At 47.3% G+C, this 22136-nt stretch overlaps 1 protein-coding gene across 4 annotated transcripts in view; it reads right to left on the reverse strand.

The window, feature by feature from the left end:
• PSIP1 (PC4 and SRSF1 interacting protein 1) overlaps positions 1-22136 on the reverse strand; it is a 546371-nt gene that overhangs the window by 145546 nt on the left and 378689 nt on the right. For all 4 annotated transcript variants that reach the window (XM_078675914.1, XM_078675912.1, XM_078675916.1 and 1 more), the window contains one exon: positions 5031-5086. In XM_078675914.1, the coding sequence (XP_078532040.1) occupies positions 5031-5086 (56 nt within the window). The remainder of the gene's footprint in view (positions 1-5030; positions 5087-22136) is intronic.

The following is a 22136-nucleotide window of genomic DNA, read 5'->3' on the forward strand; positions in this document are numbered from 1 at the left end:
CTCATGTAGGTCGGTGTGGGGAAACTTCGACCCACATCGAGGACACTTCTTGAATGGCGTCCTATCTATGAGCCAGAAGTAAGGCCTAGGTAGGCCCGAAGGCCTTCGTCGACGACCGGAATCGAAGACTTCAAAAGGTGAAGAATCGTGTCAGTGTGGAGCGCGATGGAAACAATACTGTCAAACTCGGTGAGGATTGCGCGATGAAGGAAATTCGGTTCGTAACCGGAGCGCAGGAAACACATCCAAGCCCGATGGCGGAAAAAAATGATCTGGGATGGAGCCGATGCCCATGCGCAATGTGGTCTAAAGGAGGAGTCACCTATCTTGTGACTTCCAAAGAACTTTTCAGGACAACAAAAAACTGCAAACATCCCGGCCCAACACTAGGTGGCGATCTATGCACAGTGTGCAATCTGCAGCTCATATGCCTCGAACACTCACTTTCCTACAATGAAAGGCCATCCTTTTGATACATTTTGTTGTTCAACCACTGCAGAGAGCGATGAGTACAACCGTTTACCAGCACCCAATCAGTTAAAAATCACTGTGACTGGTTCCACTGACGTGCTTAGCATTCCTGAAGGGTACGCACGTGAAGCCTAGCATGGGGAACAATCATGATGCAAGAGGCCATCATGTCTGGTGACATCTTGTGTGAACGTAGAGGAATGTTTGGAGGATTGTTGGTAAGCTCCAGGCAATAACCAGAACGGATAATTCCTACCACCCATTTGTCTGTAGTTATTGATTGCCAGACAGTTAGGAATTGTGAAAGACGCCCTCGACAGGTGTTAAATGATCAGGGGGTGGGGGTTAAGTCACGGTTTGGTATTGTAGTATTGTAGGGGGATGTGCATGTGTTGGAACCTCTACCTCTGCCATTGTTGCCTCTGTAGCTCCCTCTGAAGAAACTCTTGGAAGCAGAGGGCTGATTGTTGCCCTTGTAGGGTGTAGAGGCAGTGCCTGAGGAGGTATTCTTGGACCCTCCACGATAGGAGTGCCGAAAAAAACCTCAGCCAGAAGGGGACAGTAGGGACCCCGCAGATTTTGCCACGTCTGTGTCCTTTTTCATCTTTTCTAAGGACGTGTCTACAACAGTACCAAAGAGGTGTTGTTTGTCAAACAGCATGTTAAGAATAGAAGCTTGAACTTCTGGTTTAAACCCAGAAATTCTTAACCATGCATGCCTTCTTAGGTAGCACGCTGGTGTTGACGGCTCTAGCCCAACCTAACGCGCACCTAAAGGAACTGTTACAGATGTGCTTTCCCTCATGCACTAGGTCTTGAGCTTTTGAATTGTGCTCATCAGGCAGGAATTGGAGCAACTGCTCCATTTTGTCCCAATGTGCCCTATCGCACCTGGATAAAAGGGCTTTGGTGTTAGAAATGCACCAGTTGCGAGGGCTACCCAAGCCAATAATAAATTGAGCTTTGGTGTCTGAGGATTATGCTGAGACTCAAAATTGAATTGTGGGAAACGCACTCGTTGAGTGTTCAAATGTCATATATTCACAATGTCGGTGGTGCTGCTGGAGTTAACCCCCTGGGCCCGGGGTAGAGTGTATGTGTCACGCGTAACTACCCTCGAGAGTGACGTCCCTCCAGCGCACTCATGGGTGTATATTCATTGGATTCATTCAAAACAAGCACTGGCGTTGCCAATAGGTCTCGCAGTAGGAAAGTTGTAGCTATTACAATTGCAAATAATGCCTTTTATTTTTGTTTTCATTTTAAAAACATAAAGGGCTTTGTCATTTACAAAAACAATAGCTCCAACTTTCCTACTGCGAGACCTATTGGCAACGCCAGTGCTTGTTTATATAGTGCGAAGTTCACTGTAAGGACTTGGCATGCTTTATATACTATAATGGTAGCACATGTATTCTGTTACATTTCCACATAGTTGGAAGGCTCTCCTTTAGTCAACAAAGTTCAGTACAGTAGGGCTGCACTGCACTACGATTTCCCACCGCAATTGGCTGTCTGAGAAGAGGTAAAGGCCATCTACCACACATTTTGCAAAGCATGCGGGAAGAAAGAAAACCCGAAAAAAGATGAAACTTTGTGAAAGAGAAACAGAAAGGAGAAAATTACAGAGAAGAGAAATGAGAGAAACAAGGTGTGTGGCAAATGGCCGGAGGGAAGCCGGATGGGGGCGGGAGCGCCTGGTGGGGGGGCGGGAATGTGAGCGAGGAGCTCACGGAATACAAGCGAAAAGAAGAGCAAACAAAGCTGTTTTGGAGAGTGGCGGGGGGAGGAGTCCTTTGCGGCAGAGGCAAGGAATGTGGAAAATGGCCTGAGGGAAGCCGGATGGGGGCCGGAGAGCCTGGTGGGGGGGCGGGAATGAGAGCGAGGAGCTCACGGTGAGACTGTAGGGGGTGTCGACGGGGGGAGGAGTCCTTTGCGGCAGAGGCAAGGAGTGTGGCAAATGGCCGGAGGGAACGCTGTGGAACTGCGAGGCATCGTGACGTCCGTGAACCATTAACGAACCCTCTCAATGGCCGTGGCAAGATAAACCATGTGCGGGGTTAAAATAAACAGAAAAAACGTATAAGTGCTAGGCGCTTACCAGTGTGCACAATTGATACGGCATATGTACGCGGTACTACCGGCAATTCTGAGTCCACGCCGTTGAAAACAAGTCAGCGTGTGACGTAGTGAAGGTGGGTGTGGTTAAGTACGGAAGTGACGATGCGTGTAGTTGGTGGTTAAAGGGGCAAGTCACGATATGCAATTTCAAATGGAGAATGTGCATAATAAGGTTACGAGCATCAAAAGTGAAAAAACTTCAACATGCTCAATGGGTGTAACATTTTAACGAATGGACACGTAGTACTAATTCGGATACGAGAAATTACAGCGAGCAAAATGTAAAAAATACCAAATCTTGAAATGCAAGTGTATCATACCTAGAACGTCGAATGTGAGCGAGGAGCTCACGGTGAGACTGTAGGGGGTGTCGACGGGGGGAGGAGTCCTTTGCGGCAGAGGCAAGGAGTGTGGCAAATGGCCGGAGGGAAGCCGGATTAGGAGGGAGGGAGGGAGGGAGGCTGATACGCGTGCTTGTTTTGTCACGTGATTCACGTGAACTTAAAGAAAACCGCAGCGCAAGAAGCCCTTGGTTTCACGAGGATTTTCAGGACATTAATTCTCGCTCCGCTCAATGCGCTTGCGCGCATTGATAGGTCGCGAGACCTAAAAACTATTTCCTTCGAGTTTTATCCGTATACGATTTATTTTCTGTGGTAAATTTATCTGTACATTATTTCTTCATAATGTTTCAAGAACATATGTTTGTTTCAGCCCAATGCATTTCGGGCATTAGCCCTTCTTCAGGGGACTTGTGCCTGTAATCAAAGCGTCACTATGCATGGCATGTCATGTAACGGTCCGGTCGTCTTTCAAAAGTTCGCGTGGGGTGAACCGGATCGAAGTTCTTTCTCTAGCTGCGTTGTGCAGCTGTGTTCCGAGGATTACAGATGTGCTTTCCCTCATGCACTAGGTCTTGAGCTTTTGAATTGTGCTCATCAGGCAGGAATTGGAGCAACTGCTCCATTTTGTCCCAATGTGCCCTATCGCACCTGGATAAAAGGGCTTTGGTGTTAGAAATGCGCCAGTTGCAAGGGCTACCCAAGCCAATAATAAATTGAGCTTTGGTGTCTGAGGATTATGCTGAGACCCCAGGTTTAATACTGTCAGTGAATTCCAGGTGCATTGTATCCACAATGGCTTGATTTAGTTTTATATACAAACTTCAAAATAAAAATTGAAATACAAAAAACAAATGATGGTAGAGGAATGCAGCAATACTCAAATGAATGCACTGAAGAAGATCAGTCAGAGGGTATTTGACATGGCAGCAAGGACAGTAGCAAAATGGCGTCTATTCCATCGCTGTGGAGACATGGTGGGGGGGACACAAAACAAGGCCCCGAAAAGTGAACTCCCACATGGAGCCAGCTTGATGGAGAGCCGTACAGTTGAAACAGCAACCGTTGACCTGAACAGAACACTACAACTAGGTTGAACCGGAGCACACGTCCGGACAAGACGGCATAAAGAAAACAACCTAACAATGGAGTTGATGACCATGCGCATTACCAGCGAAACCAGTCATTGTACCACGTGACTTGAAAGACTTCTTCGAAGATAAACAACTTGCAGACATCCAGGCCCAACACTAGATGGCAGGAGAATGCCCAACGTGCATCTTCAGCCACCCATGCCTTGAACATAACACTTCTTTGATGGGTTAATTATGTATTTTTATTAATATTACCTGGATTTCTATAGACTAGAATGTTCAGAGCCAACAATTTAAAACTATTACTTCACAGAAACATCACTAATCACAGTTTATCATCATAATTATAAGCCTCTTATTGTGACGTATATCAGACATGCAACCAGACTCAGCATCCATTTCCTCATGTTTTTGTTTTGGCTACTGAGGAGAAATCTGAGGTCACCTTTTCAGTCAGGGTTTATGCTTTACGTTGACATAAAAGTGGGATTTTGTGAATTGTATTCCAAACAAGACATTAACTGGTCATCACTTTTGATACTGCACTGTTATGTTTTCCTTTATGTTTTGTTGGTCATTCTTGTCAAGTATTTTTAATATATATTTTGGTGTATCATTTTTTTTGGGTGCAGCAGGAGACATGGGTTACCATGAGTCTCGTGCCCTCTAACTAGAGCATAAGGTTTTTGCATCTTTTCGGCTTCCTAAGCCAAACCTACCAGTCCAAGTAAAAGGGTTGTCCTTACATTGATCGGTATAGCTCTTTGTTGTTTTATTTTACTAAAATAGATTTTAATTTCACGGTGTGACTTCTCTTCTAAAGTTTGCAAGACTTCACTGTTCCTAACATTTTTGCTCATTGAAAGAGAAGCTCATCACTGTGTTCTAACAAAAACTATTCTGGTAGTGTACTTTTTTAGAACCGAAAATAATTCGGCGAGTAGTAACTCATTCTCAAACCAACCATAGGCATTCACAATCAATCATTACACGGGCAACCTACCTTTCTTCTTGTCCATTTTCTTGATGTCAACTTTCTTGGTATCGTCCTTGTTACTCCTGCCAAAATTCCAAATAGAAGATCTCTAGTGCTGGACTAATTTTGTCTATTGAGTGCTTATTTTTTAATGAAGCAACATTAGTATTTGTATTCAAATAACAGGTTGACAGCCTACAGCTCTTCAAAAGGAAAATGCTACTTACCTAGTATGCATCTGTTCTTGGCATGTAGAGCTGTATAGTCACATGCGTTGCACAGCATGCCACATAGTGTTGGGCCTGGATGTTTGCATTTTGTTTTTGTTCGAAGAAGTCTTTTCCAGTCACGAGGTAGGCAACTCCTCCTTTCGGTGATAGAGCGCATAGGCATCGGCTCCATTGTTAGATTGTTTGGTGATAATGGAGTTAGTAAGAGTAGTAAGAGATGTCCAAGTATATGTGTATCTAAGTAAGATATTACTGCAAAAAAGTATAGGTACCTGGGGAGGTGGGTGGGCGCATGCGTCTCTACAGCTCTACATGCCAAGAACAGATGCATACTGGGTAAGTAGCATTTTCCATTTGAGGCATGTAAGCTGCAGATCAAATGCTTTGCATAGACTATACAGCACTTATCTCCCAAAGCAGTGGCTAACCTGTAGCTGTTGCAGTCGTCTGAATTAGTGTACGTAAACTACTTGGCCCACACTAGCTTGCGGTTTTGCTAACACATCCACACAATAGTGTATTGTGAATGTGTGAGGTGTAGACCATGTTGCAGCTTTGCAGAGGTCATCTATGGTTATATTCCCTAAGAATGCTCTAGAAGCCCCTAGTTTGCGTGTGGAGGGCGCTCTAGGGGGAACTGTTTGTTTTGCTTTTAAATAACATGTCTGAATGCACTTGACTATCCACCTTGCAATGCCTGATTTTGATATAGGATTGCCTTTATGTGGTGGCGCAAAAGCGACAAACAGTTGTTTTGTCTTTCAGAAAGATTTTGTCCTTTCTACATAGTAAAGTAGTGCTCTTTTCACAACTTAACTGTGCAAATCACGTTCTGCCACAGAATCTGATTGAGGGAAGAACAAAGGCAACTCAACAGATTGGTTGATATCAAAGGCAGCATTTACCTTTGGTAGAAACTTTGGGTTGGTCCTAAGAACCACCTTGTTTTGGTGTACTTGTAAAAATGTTTCTTCAATGGTTAGTGCCTGAAGCTCGCCCACTCTCCTCAGTGATATTATAGCTATGAGGAAAGCTACCCTTCCATGAATCTGATAAGGACAACGTTGAGATTCCACACTGGAGTAGGTGGAAGTCTTGGAGGAATGATTCTTTTAAGTTCCTCCATAAATGCTTTAATGGCAGGCACTCTAAAGAAAGACAGATGTTGTCTGTTCTGTAGGTATGCAGCTATTGCAGCAAGATGTAAGCATATGGAAGAGTACGCTAAATTGGAACGCTGCAGATGTAATAAATAGCAATTATGTTTTGAACTGAAGCGTCCAGCGGGTCGATTTGATTTTATTACAGTATATTACAAATCTTTTCCACTTTGCTACATAGCATGCTCTTGTGGCAGGACGTCTAGCATCTTTGATTATGTCCATGCAGTCTGGCAGGAGATTAAGGTAGCCAAACTCTAAGATTTCAGGTGTCAGATCGCAAGATTGAGATAACTGGGATCTGGATGTCTTATCACTCCATGGCTCTGAGTGAGAAGATTGGGAGTGAGATGATGTTTTTGGTGAAGAACTAGTGAGAGCTCCAACAGTGTTGTGAACCAGGGTTGCCGGGCCCATGTGGGAGCAACTAGGATTAGTGTCAAGGACGCCTGTCTGAGCTTCTGAACCACTAATGGAATGAGTGGGAGAGGTGGAAAAGCGTATGCAAATATCCCTGACCAATTCATCCATAGTGCATTGCCTTTGGACAATAGGTATGGATGCCTGGATGCAAAGCTTTGGCACTTTGAGTTTAGGTTTGTGGCAAACAGATCAATGTCCGGAACGCCCCACATTTAGAAGAACGGGAGGAGAACCCGAGGGTGGATTTCCCATTCGTGAATTTGTTGTCTTTGACGACTGAGCAGATCTGCAATATGATTGTTTACTCCTGGGAGGTGCTCTGCAAGTAGATACATTTTGTGACGTACAGCCTTTTCCCAGATGGTCTGTACTAGTTGTGACAGCTGGAGAGAGTGTGTCTCTCCTGTTTTTTGTATGTAGTACATTGCTGTCATGTCTGTACGGATCAGGACAGCTTTGCCTACTAGATGTACTTGAAACGGTCGAAAAAATGCTCGCAGCTCTAGATTTATGTGAAGCGGCTTTTGCGGCAGGCTCCACAGGCCCTGAATTGTATGAGTCTGGAGATTAGCTCCCCAACCAGAGAACAATGTGTCTGCTGTTAGCACTATCTGCAGAACCGGGTCGAGGAATGGCGGCCTTTAGAAAGGTTTTGTGTATTCCACCACTGCAGAGAGCGATGGGTGCGGCCGCCCACCAACACTAGATCTGATAAGAGACCTTGAGCCTGGTTCCACTGATGTGCTAAGCACTCCTGGAGGGGACGCAAGTGGAGTCTTGAGTAAGGGACAATTAGAATGCAAGAAGCCATCATTCCTGGTAACTGCATGAACACTTAAGCTGGTAATGAGTGTTGAGGATGAAACTGATGGAGTAAAGTTTGCATGTTGCGGATTCTGGCCGGATTGGGGTAGGCCAAAGCCTTTTTGTGTATCCATTGTGGTTCCTAGATACGCTTGTGTGTTGAATGGTTGTGGATGGGATTTGGATAGATTTACTGTGAATCTAAGATTGTGGAGCAACTGCACTGTTTTGTGAGTGTGACATAGGCAGCTCTTTTGCGAGTTGGCTTTTATGAGCCAGTCATCCCAATACGAGAATACATGAATGAGTCGTCTTCGTAGAAGAGGTGCGACTACTGCCAGGCACTTGGTGAAAACCATGGGTGTGGTAGTTACTCCAATTGGTAGCACCTTGAACTGATAGTGCTGGCTGCTACTACGAACCTGAGGTACTTGAAGTGAGCAGGGTGCATTGGGATATGGAAATAGGCGCCCTTAAAGTCCAGAGTGGACAGAAAATCTCCTTGTTGAAGGAGTGGGAGCACTTGCAGGAATATGACCATGTGAAAGTGGTCCGACTAAATGTATAGATTTAGTTCTCCGAGGTCTAGTATAGGCCTTAGAGAGCCGTCCTTCTTAGGAATTAAGAAGCAGAGGGAGTATACCCCTGCCCCTTGATATTTTAATGGAACTGGTTCTATAGCTACTTTTTGTAACAAAGAGAGAACTTCTTGCTTTAGAAGGGTAAGATGTTCTTGTGACATTGCGTGTGATCTTGGAAGAATGTTTAGGGGACTGTCTAAGTTCCACGCAATAACCATATTGGATCATTTGAAAAACCCATTTGTCTGACTTGATTGTGTTCCAGACAGAGAGAAATTGTGAGAAATATCCCTCAAAAGGAGTGGAATGATATGGGGTAGCGGAAGGAAGTCCCTGCTTGTTATTTGCAGGGGAAGTGCATGTGGAGTTGCCTCTGTCTCTTCCCTTACCATTGTTTCCTCTGAAATAGCCGCTTGATGAGGGCGATTGGTTGTTACCCTTGTAAGAGGAGGAAGGTTTTTCTGTAGAAATATTTTTAGAGCCACCCCTGTAAAAGGAGCGACAAAAGTTACCCCTATTTGCAGGTAACTGCAAAGCACCCATGGACTTTGCGACTTCTGTATCTTTTCCAGCGTGGTGTCAACTGCTGGACCAAAGAGGTGCTCTTTGTCAAATAGCTGGTTGAGAATAAAGGACTATACCTCCGGTTTGAAACCTGAAATTCTAAATCATGCATGTCTGTGCAGCAGTACTCGGGTGTTCACTGCACGCGCTGCTGTGTCTGCTGCGTCTAGGGTGCACTTGATGAAGGTATTGGCGATAAGTTTGCCTTCCTGAATAAGATCATTTGCCTTCGAAAACCTCATGCAATTTCTGCCTAATGAACATAAATCTAACTCATCATAATGAACCCTATCATATTTGGCTAACAAAGCCTGAGCATTAGCGATGCACCAGTGATTAGCTGCTTAGAGGCTACCCTTTTGCCAGAGGCATCATTTAACTTGGACTCCTTATCAGGAGGAGGGGGCTCACCTGTGGTTTCTAAGTTAGCTCTTTGCGAGCATTGAAAACCACAAGAGAGTCTAAGGGCAGCTGACCCTTGATGTAAGCAGGGTCAGTAGGTGCCGGTTTTTATTTCTTTTCAACTTTAGGGGTGATGATTCTTGCCCATAAAGGATCTTTGAAAACCTAATCTTCGTGTTTAAGCATCCCCTCAAGCATTGGCAGTGTATGGGTAGTTTTTTTAGAGGAACTTCTTGTTTGCAACCCGAAGTCCTCCTCTAAAGCCCCTTTATGCAGTTCCACCCCATGATAATGAGCAGCACTGTTAAGAAGCTCAATATACCCTATATTGTCGTCAAGTGGCGATGGTCTGGACGGATACAAGACCGGGTCATTATCCCTGTTTGGGTCAGTGTTGTAATCCTGCCGTGGGTCAACATCCTGTGGCCTATCCCCATCCCCTTGATCGTATGGGTCAGGTGATAGTGGTGGTGAATTAGTGCATGTGATGAGTAATTGAGGGTTAGTAGGAGAAGGAGGTGGAATGATTAGTACCCAAATGTTTTCTCTTCAGGGGAATGCGGCACTCTTCCGTTGGCCCATTTTGGTGGTGAAGGGTTAGTACCCACATTTTTTATCTTCAGGGATATTTGGTACTCTTCCTGTTGGCTCATTTTACTTTTTTCAAGCAATTTGGCATGAATATGACCAGTGTATGGGTTTATAGCCAGTTCTTTTTGCTTCGGATCCAAAGGTGGAACATCGGACAGAGGCTCTTTTGGTGGAGTCTATGCTTGCCGTTTTCCGTGTCAAAGGTTTCGGCTCTGAACCCGTCGGTATCAAAGATTTAGGTTTTGATAAAGATGGAACTTGGAACACGATATGTTTTGATTTTGGCGCCGGCATGGGGACGAGACGAGTCCCAGCCGGAAGGCTTCTCCTTATGTTTCAGCGCAGGGCCCGGGGCTCGAAACTTTTTCTTGGTGCCGACCTTGGTCCGTAGGCAGAGGAAGGACCTGAGCCTTTTTGGTTTTGTGTTGAAAGGGGCTTCTGTACACATGATACGCTCACCTGGTGTAACTTGCTCCTCTTCTTCCATGTCGGAGTCAGCCTCGGAAATGTGTTCTGCTTCCTTGGCAACTTGAGCTTGAGCTTGTGGTTCTTCTCGGTCGGAATCTTCACCGAAGATGTCCGGTATGGAGCCGCCTTGGTGTTGCATCTTGTGACGTCCAGCCGAAAGGTCACGGAGCGTCTTCTTCGATCGAAGCGATTGGCACACGTTGCAATCTTTCACGTCGTGTTCCGGGATAAACAGAGGTTGCACACTTCATGCAGGTCGGTGCGTGGAACTTTGGCGCAACCCCCGGGATAGAGCTTGAATGGAGACTGCTAGCGAGCCCGGCGTGGGGAGGCCCAACGACTCTCCACTTGTTTTCCGATCGAAGATATTGGAGTCAAAACGATACGCAGAGAATAGGAAACGCGATCGAGAAACCATACCGTTGAGGGTAGTGGATTGCGCATCAAAGGGAACCAGAGAAACGGTGCCGAACCGAAGCGCAGCAGTTCACATCCGAACCAGATGGTGGAAAAAACAATAACATTGGAGCCGATGCCCATGCGCACTATCACCGAAAGGAGTCGTCGCCTACCTCATGACTGGAAAATACTTCTTTGAACACAAACAAAGTGCAAACATATGGACCCAACACTAGATGGCGGGCTAAGCAAAGCATGTGATCTACACCTCACATGCCGCGAACCAGGTTTTAGAAGTCATGTCCATATCAAATCAGGTAATATAAGCTGATTAAACATACATATACACCCATTCATTGAATAAAACACACACACTTGAGATTATAGGCTGAACATCTAAAACGGGACATAAGATATTAATATGCTAAGATTTTCAATCCCCATCAACTTTCATATTTGGAAAACAAGCACATTTCTAAAAACAGTTTATCCATAAAAAAAAGTAACGGTTCTGTATTGGAAGTTGACCATTTTTGACTGGTTACCCCCACTTTTTGCCTGACACATGATGCACTTTGACTTGGTGTTCCCTGTGTTCCTGCCAATTGGGTTACTAGGGCCTGTGTTCTTTCCCAAATCTTTACCTTTGTACCCACAATTGGCACATCTCTGGCCACATCTAAGCCCCTTGTAAAAGGTGCCAAGGTGTAGGAAGCTATATACGATACCAAAGTGAGGTAAAGTGTGCACAGAGTCCAGTGGAACTCCAAAGTATGCAGAGGTAAAAGTAGCTAATACCTAACTCTCTATTTGTGGTAGAATGGGCGAGCAGTAAGGCTTTATCAGAGGGTAGTGTTTACTCATTTATTGTACACACTCAGGCAAGAAATGATGTCACACATTGAAAGACTGAACTCAGACCGATTCGTTTATATAAAGGAATATGCTACTTACCAGAATGCATCTGTTCTTGGTATGTAGAGCTGCAGAGTTGTACATTTAGCAATAGATCGCCACCTGGTGTTGGGCTCGGATGATTGCAGGTTGTTGTTGTCTTCTTGGAAGAAGTCTTTGTAGTCACAAGATAGGTGACTCCTCCCTTGGACAATACTGCGCATGGTCATCGACTCCATACTCAGATTGTTTTTCGCCATGATGGTAAATGATGGAGTTAGTAGAAGTAAAGAGAAAAGGATGTCCATGCGTGTGCATCTAAGTAAGATGAGTACTGGAACGGATACAAGTCCCGGGGAGGCAGGAGGGCATGTACAACTCTGCAGCTCTACATGCAAAGAACAGATGCATACTGGTAAGTAGCATATTCCGTTCGAGGCATATGAGCTGCAGGTTGTACATTTAGCAACGATTGTGCAGCAGTGTCTCCCCTAGCGGTGGTCGCTTGTATCCGTTGCAGCATACTGAAGGAATATGCTACTTACCAGTATGCATCTGTTCTTGGCATGTAGGGCTGCTGACATTCATATCTATGCATATCTATGCATAGATCGCCGCCTAGTGTTGGGTCCGGATGATTGCACATTGTTGTCCTGGAAGAGTCTTCGAAGTATCACGAGATAGGTGGCTCCTCCCTTGGACTACAGTGCGCATGGGCATCCACTCCATGCTCAGATTGTTTTTCGCCATTGTGGCAGAGATGGAGTGTGATATAGTAAGTGATGACCATGCATGAGAGCAAGTACGTGAAGTGTGAACGCTACAGCTGCGACAGGCACCGGGGAGGAGGGCGGGCGATATGAATGTCAGCAGCCCTACATGCCAAGAACAGATGCATACTGGTAAGTAGCATATTCCGTTCGAGGCATGTGGGCTGCTGAATTCATATCTATGCATAGAATACAAAGCAGTACCCTCCCTAGCGGCGGTTGCCGGAGCCAGCTGCAGCAGTCTGAAAAAGTGTTTTGAGAACAGCTTGACCTACAGCAGCTTGCTGTTTTGAGTGTACATCCACGCAGTAGTGTTTGGTGAATGTGTGTATGGTGGTCCATGTGGCTGCTCTACAGATGTCCTCTAGAGGGATGTTGCCTAGGAAAGCCATGGATGCCCCCAATTTGCGTGTGGAATGCGCTTTTGGGGGGGGGGGGGGAACTGTGAGCGTGCGTTTAGCCTTTTGATAACAGATTTGGATGCATTTAACGATCCATCTGGCTATGCCTGATTTTGAAATTGGGTTGCCCTTGTGCTGCGGAGAGAAGGCAAAAAACAGCTGTTTAGTCTTCCTGAAGTCTTTGGTCCTGTCAATGTAATACAAGAGGGCCCTCTTGACATCTAGTGTGTGCAGCGCCGTGTCTGCCACGGAGTCAGGATTTGGGAAGAAAACAGGCAGTTCAATAGTTTGGTTGATGTGGAACTGTGATACTACCTTGGGCATGAATTTGGGGTTGGTGCGCAGCACAACCATATTAGCATGTATCTGTATGAAGGGCTCCTGAATAGTGAGCGCTTGCAGCTCGCTAACCCGTCTGAGCGACGTAATAGCCACCCAAAAAAGCCACTTTCCATGTGAGAAACTGTATCTCACAAGAGTGAAGAGGCTCAAATGGCGGGCCCATGAGCCTGGTGAGGACTATGTTGAGGTTCCACACAGGCGAAGGCGGGTGTCTTGGAGGGATGACCCTTTTGAGGCCTTCCATAAAGGCTTTGATGGCTGGCACCCTGAAAAGGGACAGGCGCTTCCTATTTTGAAGGTAGGCCGCCACGGCCGCCAAATGTATCCTGATGGAACTGTACGCCAAATTACTTTTGTACAGGTGCAGCAAGTAAGCTATGATGTTTTGGGTGGAAGCATCCAGCGGAGATATGTTATTGTTGGAACAATAGATAACAAAACGCTTCTATTTGGCTGCGTAGCAGGCACGTGTGGTAGGACGCCTAGCCTCCTTTAGGATGTCCATGCAGGCAGGGGGCAGGTTTCTGTAACCAAACTCTATGACTTCAGGAGCCATATTGCAAGGCTCAATTGTTGCGGATCTGGGTGCTGAATGTCGCCACGGCTCTGAGTGAGGAGACTGGGCGTGAGTCTGAGGCGTTCGTGGGGCACCACGGAAAGCTCTAGGAACGTGGTGTACCACGCCTGCCTCGCCCACGTTGGAGCAACCAGGATCAGCGTCATGGAGTGTTGCCTCAGTTTGCGTGCCACTAGCGGTATGAGTGGAGCTGGAGGAAAAGTGTACGCAAATTTGTTCGACCAGTCCATCCATATCGCATTGCCCTGAGACTGCGGGTGTGGGAACCTAGCGGCGAAGGCGTGGCATTTTGCGTTTTCGTGTGTGGCGAAGAGGTCTATTTGTGGATGACCCCACCGCTGGAAGTATGGTTGGAGCACTGATTGTGCAATTCCCACTCGTGCATTTGCTGACTGTGTCTGCTGAGCAGGTCCGCCATCTGGTTGTCCCTGCCCGGGAGGTGTTCCGCCATGAGGAAGATGTTCATCTGAATGGCCCACTTCCACATGCACTGTGCTAGGTGTGACAGTTGTGGAGAGTGTGTGCCCCCCTGTTTTTGAATGTAATACATTGCACTCATGTTGTCCGTCCGGATCAGCACGACTTTGTTGCAGAGATGCAACCTGAATGCCTTCATCGCTAGAAAGATTGCCATCAGTTCCAGTAGGTTGATGTGCAACCTCTGCTGCTGCGGGTCCATAGGCCCTGCACTGTGTAATGGAGGACATGCGCTCCCCAACCCTGGAGAGATGCGTCCGCTGTCAGCACCAGCTGTGGCACAGGCTCCTGGAACGGTCGTCCCTTGCAAAGGTTGTGTGGGTTCCACCAATGCAGAGAGCTGAATGCACGACCGGTCACCAACACTAGTTCTTTGAGATGTCCTTATGCCTGGTTCCACTGGCGGGCCAAGCATTCCTGAAGCGGACGCATGTGCAGCCTTGCGTGAGGCACTATAAAGATGCATGAGGCCATCATGCCGATGAGCTGCATAAACACCTGTGCTGGGAGTGAATGCTGCGGCCTGAATCTTTGAATCAGAGTTTGCATACTGGCGACTCTCGCTAAGCTGGGGTGCGCCGTGGCAGTGAGCGTGTTGATTTCTGCGCCAAGGTACTGATGTACGTGTGCAGGCTGCAGATGAGACTTTGGGTAATTCAGAGAAAAACCTAGACTGTGTAGAAGGTGTATTGTACGGGACATGTGGTTGGCACACTGCTGGGCCGACCGCGCCTGGATGAGCCAGTCGTCTAGGTACGGATAGACGTGGACGTTTTGCCTCCGAAGATGCGCGGCCACTGTCGCCAAACACTTTGTGAACACTCTGGGGGCAGTAGTGACCCCGAAAGGCAAGACCTTGAACTGGTAATGCTGGTCGTTGATGGTGAACCATGATACTTCCTGTGACTTTTGTGAACGGGAATGTGGAAGTATGCATCCTTCAGATCTAAGGTTGCTAGGAAATCTCCTTGCCGGAGCAACGGTAGAACTTGCTGTAATGTGAGCATGTGAAAATGTTCTGAGAGTATTTATTGGTTTAGGGGCCTGAGGTCCAAAATGGGCCTGAGGGATCCGTCTTTTTTTTGGTATGAGAAAGTACAGAGAGTACACCCCTGTTCCCTGCTGTTCCACAGGCACGAGTTCTATGGCCCCTTTTTGTAGCATGGAGACCACCTCCTGCTGCAAGAAGTGCATGTGCTCTGCGGACATAGGACGTTGCCTTGGGGGTATGTTGGGTGGAGTGGAAGTCAGCTCCAGACAATAGCCGTGTTGTATAATTTGTCTCACCCACCTGTCTGTAGTTATGCTTTCCCAGACTGGCAGGAACTGCTGGAGCCTTCCCCCGACCGGGGTGGTATGGTCGGGGGGCAGTGACAAGACGTCACTGCTTGGTAGCGGCAGAGGATCTGGCATTATTGTTTCCACGACCTCTGCCCTTTGCGCTGTTTCCACGGTATCCACCTCTATTGTTCTTGGCATAGGTGGATTGTGAGCCCCCTTTGTTGTATTGGGCCTGTTGTGACGCCTGCCCCCTTGAGGCTCCCCTGTTACCGGAGCGACGAAAGGAACTACCCCATAACTGCTGAGACTGCAGAGCCCCCATGGATTTGGCAGTGTCAGTGTCCTTCTTAATTTTCTCAAGTGTGGTGTCTACTTCTGGACCGAAAAGGAAGTCAGGGTGACAGGCTGATTGAGCAGGGTAGTCTGGATTTCTGCCGTAAATCCAGAGATGCGCAGCCAGGCATGTCTCCGGAGCATAACGCTAGTGTTAATAGCCCTAGCTGCTGTGTCGGCCGCATCCATCGCGCACTTAATGGACGCGTTGGAGATTAACTTTCCCTCTTGTATAAGCATTTCTGCTCCCTCCTTATATGTATCTGGAAGGTGTTGGAGGAGTTGTTCTAAAGTGTCATAATGTGCCCTGTCGTATCGTGCCAGCAGGGCTTGTGTATTGGAGATCCTCCAAATATTGGCCGCTTGAGCAGCCACACGTTTTCCAGAGGCTTCAAATATTTTTGATTCCTTTTCCGGAGTAGGAGCATCACCTGTTGTTTGGGAGTTTGCTCTCTTGCGAGCATTAGCCACCACTAAGGAGTCCAGTGGGAGTTGCCCCTTGATGTACATGGGATCCACAGGCGCAGGCAGATACTTGCGCTCAATTCTTGGGTTGACCACCCGTGCCTTGGTGGGCTCCTTAAAAATGTCACTGGCATGCTTGAGCACACCTTTGAGCATAGGCAGAGTTTTAACTGAACGTTCAGATGTGGAGAATGTATCAAAAAGGAAGTCCTCCTCCACTGGGTCAGCGTGCAATTCCACGTCGTGGTTATGCGCCGCCCGTTCAATGAGTGCGTTAAACGCAGCAGTGTCCTCAGCAGGGGAAGTCTTGACCGCATAGGATTGAGTGTCAGGGGCGGTGTGAGGGTCATCAGGGTCAACAGTGTCAGCCCATGGCTGGGACTCATCCTGATCCTGGTCCACAGGGTAGTTGAACTGCTCCTCATTGTCACCCTCATCGACGTCTTCAGTAGCTGCAGTGGGTGAATCGGGATACCCCTGCCTATAAGAGGGCATAGGCTCAAAGAGAACAGGAGAGGTGGTGGAGTCCCTTTTCTTCTTGAGCGGAATTTTGTATGCCTCCATAGGTGTTTCAGGCCTGATTTTCCGCTTGTAGACGGTGAGCCTGCCCGAATCAGAGTCGATGAAGAACTTCGATTGTTCGTTGTAGTTTGGAGGCTGAAAAGGAACAACATCGGTCCGAGGGTGTTCAGTTGTGGCCGCGGGCGCCGACTTGGAAGAGGCAGCCGAAGGAAGGGGCACAGCCTTAGGCCTTGCAGTTGGGGGGAGGCCGAACTTGATTGGAGCCGAAGCCATCGGCGACTGACCAATGAGCGTCGAAGACTTTGCTTTGGATCCGACAGACTCCGAGTGGTCCTTCTGCTTGTGCGACTTCGTCGACTCGAGGCGTGGCATCGGAGCGGGGACGCTGGCGCCGGTGTCGGAGACTTGTCCCTTTGAGGCGGTTGCGGTCTTCGACTCGAAGGATTTGAGCAGATGCGGCTCCTGTACCTTCGGCTCGACGGCCTTCTTGGCCTTGAGCGCCTTGGAATGGTCGCCATCTTTGGACGCGGGCTTCAACGTCGATTCTGACGTGAGCGTGACTTGTTTCACGGCAGACCCAGTCTTTGCCGCTCCGACCTTGGGGTCGACACCCCCTTTTGGCTCCGAGGGGTGGAGCACCTTCAGTGACTTGGACGGCCCCGAAGTCATCGATCCGATGGCTGTCTCCGACAGTTTCGGCCCACTGGGCTTAGGTTTTGTTTTTTCCACTAATGGCGGTCCGTGGGCCAATGGCTCGCTTGAACTGTCCTTAGTCCGGCCTTGAAGCGGGACTATAGAACGGGGTCGTAGATCTTGGCTAAGGCCTTCCGGCGATGCCTCGACCTGAGCAGTGGAAGAGTCTGAATGAGGCCCCGCTACTGCGGTTGGGCCGTGTTCCTCGCTGGAGTCGTCTTCGACGGCCCCGAGGGGTAGTGCGTCGTCTCCTACCTCGATGGAGTCTTCATCTTGGACGTCGACCTGTTCGTCGTCCACGTAGTAGCTGGAGTCATGTTCTGACGCGGGGTCCGAAAGGTCCGGGTCGTCTCCCTGCACATCTGCGCTGTCGTCACCCCGAAGATGTTCTCGGGTTCCGGCGCTGATTCACGTGCCGATTGTCTGGCAGCGCGTCGAAGGCGGAGAGTCTTCTTCGACCTGAACTTCGAACAGGCCATACAACTGGCCTCGTCGTGGTGCGGCGAGAGACACTTGTTGCACACCGGGTGCACGTCGATATGTGGATATTTGGAGTTACAGACGGGGCATCGCTTGAACGGGCTCCATTCCATCTTCAATCTGCGACGGGCCTGTGGCGTTGAAGACCGAAGTCGAGATAAAAGTACGGAAAGCTGAGAGCACCAAGCAAAAAGACAATACCGACGCCCCTAAGGCCTTTTGGCCTCGAAGAAAGAGTAACTATAGGATATTCCGAACAAGAGTCAAGCAGCACATCCGAACCCAATGGCGGAAAAAAACAATATGAGCATGGAGTGGATGCCCATGCGCACTGTAGTCCAAGGGAGGAGCCACCTATCTCGTGATACTTCGAAGACTCTTCCAGGACAACAATGTGCAATCATCCGGACCCAACACTAGGCGGCGATCTATGCATAGATATGCATAGATATGCATAGATATGAATTAAGCAGCCCACATGCCTCGAACATAGTGTTTTAAGGACAGCTTGGCCTACTGCAGCTTGCTGCTTGGCTTGCACGTCAACACAATAGTGTTAAGTGAAGGTGTGTATGGTAGACCATGTTGCTGCCTTACATATGTCCTCTAGTGGTATGTTTCCTAAGAAAGCCATAGAGGCTCCTAGTTTGCGAGTGGAGTGCGCTCTAGGAGGAACTGTTAGTGTACGTTTTGCCTTTAGATAGCATATTTGAATACACTTTACAATCCATCTGGCAATTCCTCCTTTAGATATGGGATTGCCTTTGTGTGGTGAACAGAAAGATACAAATAGTTGTTTTGACTTTCTGAAGGATTTAGTCCTGTCTGTGTAGTATAAAAGAGCTCTTCTAACATCTAGGGTGTGTAGGGCTCTTTCTGCAACAGAGTCTGGTTTTTGGAAAAACACTGGTAACTCTACTGATTGGTTAAGGTGAAAAGGAGTAATCACCTTTGGCAGGAATTTTGGGTTAGGTCTAAGAACCACTTTGTTAGGGTGTATCTGAAAAAATGGTTCTTCTATTGTGAATGCTTTTATCTCACCAACTCTTCTGAGAGAGGTGATGGCAACAAGGAATGCAGTTTTCCATGTTAGGAATTGCAATTCACACTTGTGTAAAGGCTCAAACGGGGGTCCCATGAGTCTTGTAAGAACAATGTTCAGGTTCCATAATGGTGCAGGTGGTAACCTAGGTGGGATTATTCGTTTTAATCCTTCCATAAATGCTTTTATCGCAGGTACTCTAAAGAGAGATAGGTGCTGTCTATTCTGTAAATAGGCTGCAATTGCTGCTAGATGCAGTCGTATGGAAGAGTAAGCCAAGTTGGACCTTTGTAGGTGTAGAAGGTAACAAATAATATTCTGGATGGAAACATCCAATGGATCGATATCATTCTTGTTACAATATATAGCAAATCTTTTCCCCTTAGCAGCATATCATGCCCTAGTGGTGGGTCTTGTAGCTTCTTTAATTATGCTCATACATTCTGGTGGTAAATTTAAGTAGCCAAACTCTAAGACCTCAGGAGCCAGATTGGCAAATTCAGCTGGCTTGGTTCTGGGTGCTTTATTTCTCCATGGTTCTGTGTTAACAGGGATGGCGTGAGCCGTAATTTCTGATGTGGAACCAGTGAGAGGTCTAGTAGTGTGGTGAACCACAGCTGGCGTGCCCATGTGGGGGCCACTAGTATTAGTTTGAGGGACTGTTGTCTGAGCTTGCGTACTACTAGTGGAATGAGTGGGAGAGGCGGAAAAGCGTACGCAAATCTGCCTGACCAGTTCATCCATATTGCATTCCCCTCCGACCGCGGGTGTGGGAACCTGGCGGCGAAGGTTGGGCATTTTGTGTTTTCGTGGGTGGCAAACAGATCTATGTGTGGGTGCCCCCACATTTGGAAAAATGGTTGTAGGACTTGTGGGTGCAACTCCCATTCGTGAATCTGTTGTGATTGACGACTCAGCAGATCTGCTATCTGATTGTGAATTCCTGGAAGGTGTTCTACAGTCATGTTTTGAGGGATGGCCCATCTCCATTTGTTCTGTGCAAGCTGGGACAGTTGCACAGAGTGTGTCCCCCCCTGTTTTTGTATGTAATACATAGCTGTCATATTGTCCGCCCGGATTAGAACAGCTTTGTTCTGTACTTGGCGTTGAAAAGTTTTGAGTGCTAGGTAAATTGCTAGTAGTCCAAAATGATTGATATGGAGCAGTTTTTGTTGGCTGTTCCATTGGCCTTGAGTGGTATAGTGCAGGAGATGGGCTCCCCATCCTGTGAGGGATGCATCTGTTGTGTGGCACTATTTGTGGAACAGGGTCTAGGAACGGCCGTCCCTTTGTCAAGTTTTTGGTGTTCCACCATTGCAGAGAGCAATATGTACGGCTGTCTACCAACACCAGGTCTGTAAGCTGACCTTGAGCCTGATTCCACAGTTGTGCTAGACATTCTTGTAGTGGGCGCATTTGCAGTCTTGCGTGAGTGACTATGAAGATGCAAGATGCCATCATGCCTATTAGTTTCATGAACACTCTGGCCTGAAGAGAGTGTTGGCATTGAAAAAGGGAGACCAAGCTCTGAATGCTTTGAATCCTGGCTTGACTGGGATAGGCTAGAGCTACTGATGTGTCTATGGTAGCTCCTAGATATTGGTGAACGTGCGAAGGCTCTAGGTGCGACTTGGTGTAGTTTATCGTAAACCCTAAGTCGTGTAATGTCTGAATTGTTTGTTTGGTGTGTTGTACACACTGGTTGAACGATCTTGCTTTTATGAGCCAGTCGTCGAGGTAAGGGAAGACATGTATCTGTTGTCTCCTGAGATGTGCTGCTACTACTGCTAAGCACTTTGTAAACACTCGTGGTGCTGTTGTGACCCCGAATGGAAGGACTTTGAACTGATAGTGTTGTCCTTGTATGACAAATCTTAGATACTTCATGTGATCGGGATGTATAGGAATATAAAAATAGGCGTCCTTTAGGTCTAGTGTTGTCAGAAAGTCTCCCTGTTGTAGTAATGGGAGTACTTCTTGTAAAGTGATCATGTGAAAATGATCTGATTGAATGTAGTGGTTTAGGGGCCTGAGGTCGAGGATCGGTCTTAATGTCCCGTCCTTTTTGGGTATTCGGAAATACAGGGAGTAGACTCCTGTTCCTTGTTCCTGTAAAGGGACCTCTTGAATAGCATATTTTTGTAGAAGTGCTAGAACTTCCTGTTGAAGCAGTGTTATGTGTTCTGTGGAGATTGGACGCTGCCTGGGTGGTATATTTGGGGGGGTTGCTGTGAGTTCTAGGCAGTAGCCATGTTGGATAATTGGTCTTACCCACTTGTCTGTTGTGATGGAATCCCAGTTAGGAACTGTGATACTCTGCCCCCTACTGGTGTGGAATGTTGTAGGGGAGGCAGAGGGAAGTCACTGTTTGGGAGTGGAAGAGGAGCGGTTGTTGTTGTTACCTCCTCCTCTTCCCTTATTGTTGTTGCCTCTGTACCCTCCTCTATAGTAACCTTTATTAGAGGGGGTTTGTGTTTGAGTTTTAAAAGATGACGTGTTATCTGCACCGGTCTGCTTGGAGCCTCCTCTATAAGAGGAGCGACGAAAAGAACCTCTAGTTTGGGTAGATTGTAATGCACCCATAGACTTAGCAGTGTCTGTGTCCTTCATTTTTTCTAGCGCATTATCTACCTCTGGCCCGAACAATTGGTTCTGATTGAAGGGCTTGTTGAGGATGGTAGTTTGCACCTCTGGTTTGAAACCGGAAATGCGTAGCCATGCATGACGCCCGAGGATAACACTAGTGTTAACTGCCCTAGATGCTGTGTCAGCTTCGTCTAGTGCGCATTTAATGGAGGCATTTGATATTAATTTGCCTTCCTGTAAGAGCTCTGCTGCGTGATCTTTGTATTGATCTGGCAGATGTTCCATTAACTTTTCTAGTTGGTCGTAGTGAGCCCTATCGTAGCGTGAGAGTAAGGCTTGTGTGTTTGCTATGCGCCAAATGTTTGTTGCTTGTGCAGCAATCCGTTTCCCTGACGCATCAATGATTTTTGATTCTTTGTCAGGGGGGGGGGGGGGGGTGTCCCCAGAAGTCTGGGAATCGGCTCTTTTACGTGCATTTGACACAACTAAAGAGTCCAATGATAGGTGTCCCTTAATGTAGGTAGGATCTGATGGTGCTGGCCTATACTTTTTTCTATTCTTGGGTTTAGTACCCTACACCTTACTGGGTCTTTAAAAATATCTGGGGCATGTTTAATGACCCCCTTGATCATAGGTAGTATTTGAGTA

Source organism: Lissotriton helveticus, chromosome 2_1 (genome assembly GCF_964261635.1).
Source record: "Lissotriton helveticus chromosome 2_1, aLisHel1.1, whole genome shotgun sequence".
Taxonomy (NCBI): Eukaryota; Metazoa; Chordata; class Amphibia; order Caudata; family Salamandridae; genus Lissotriton; species Lissotriton helveticus.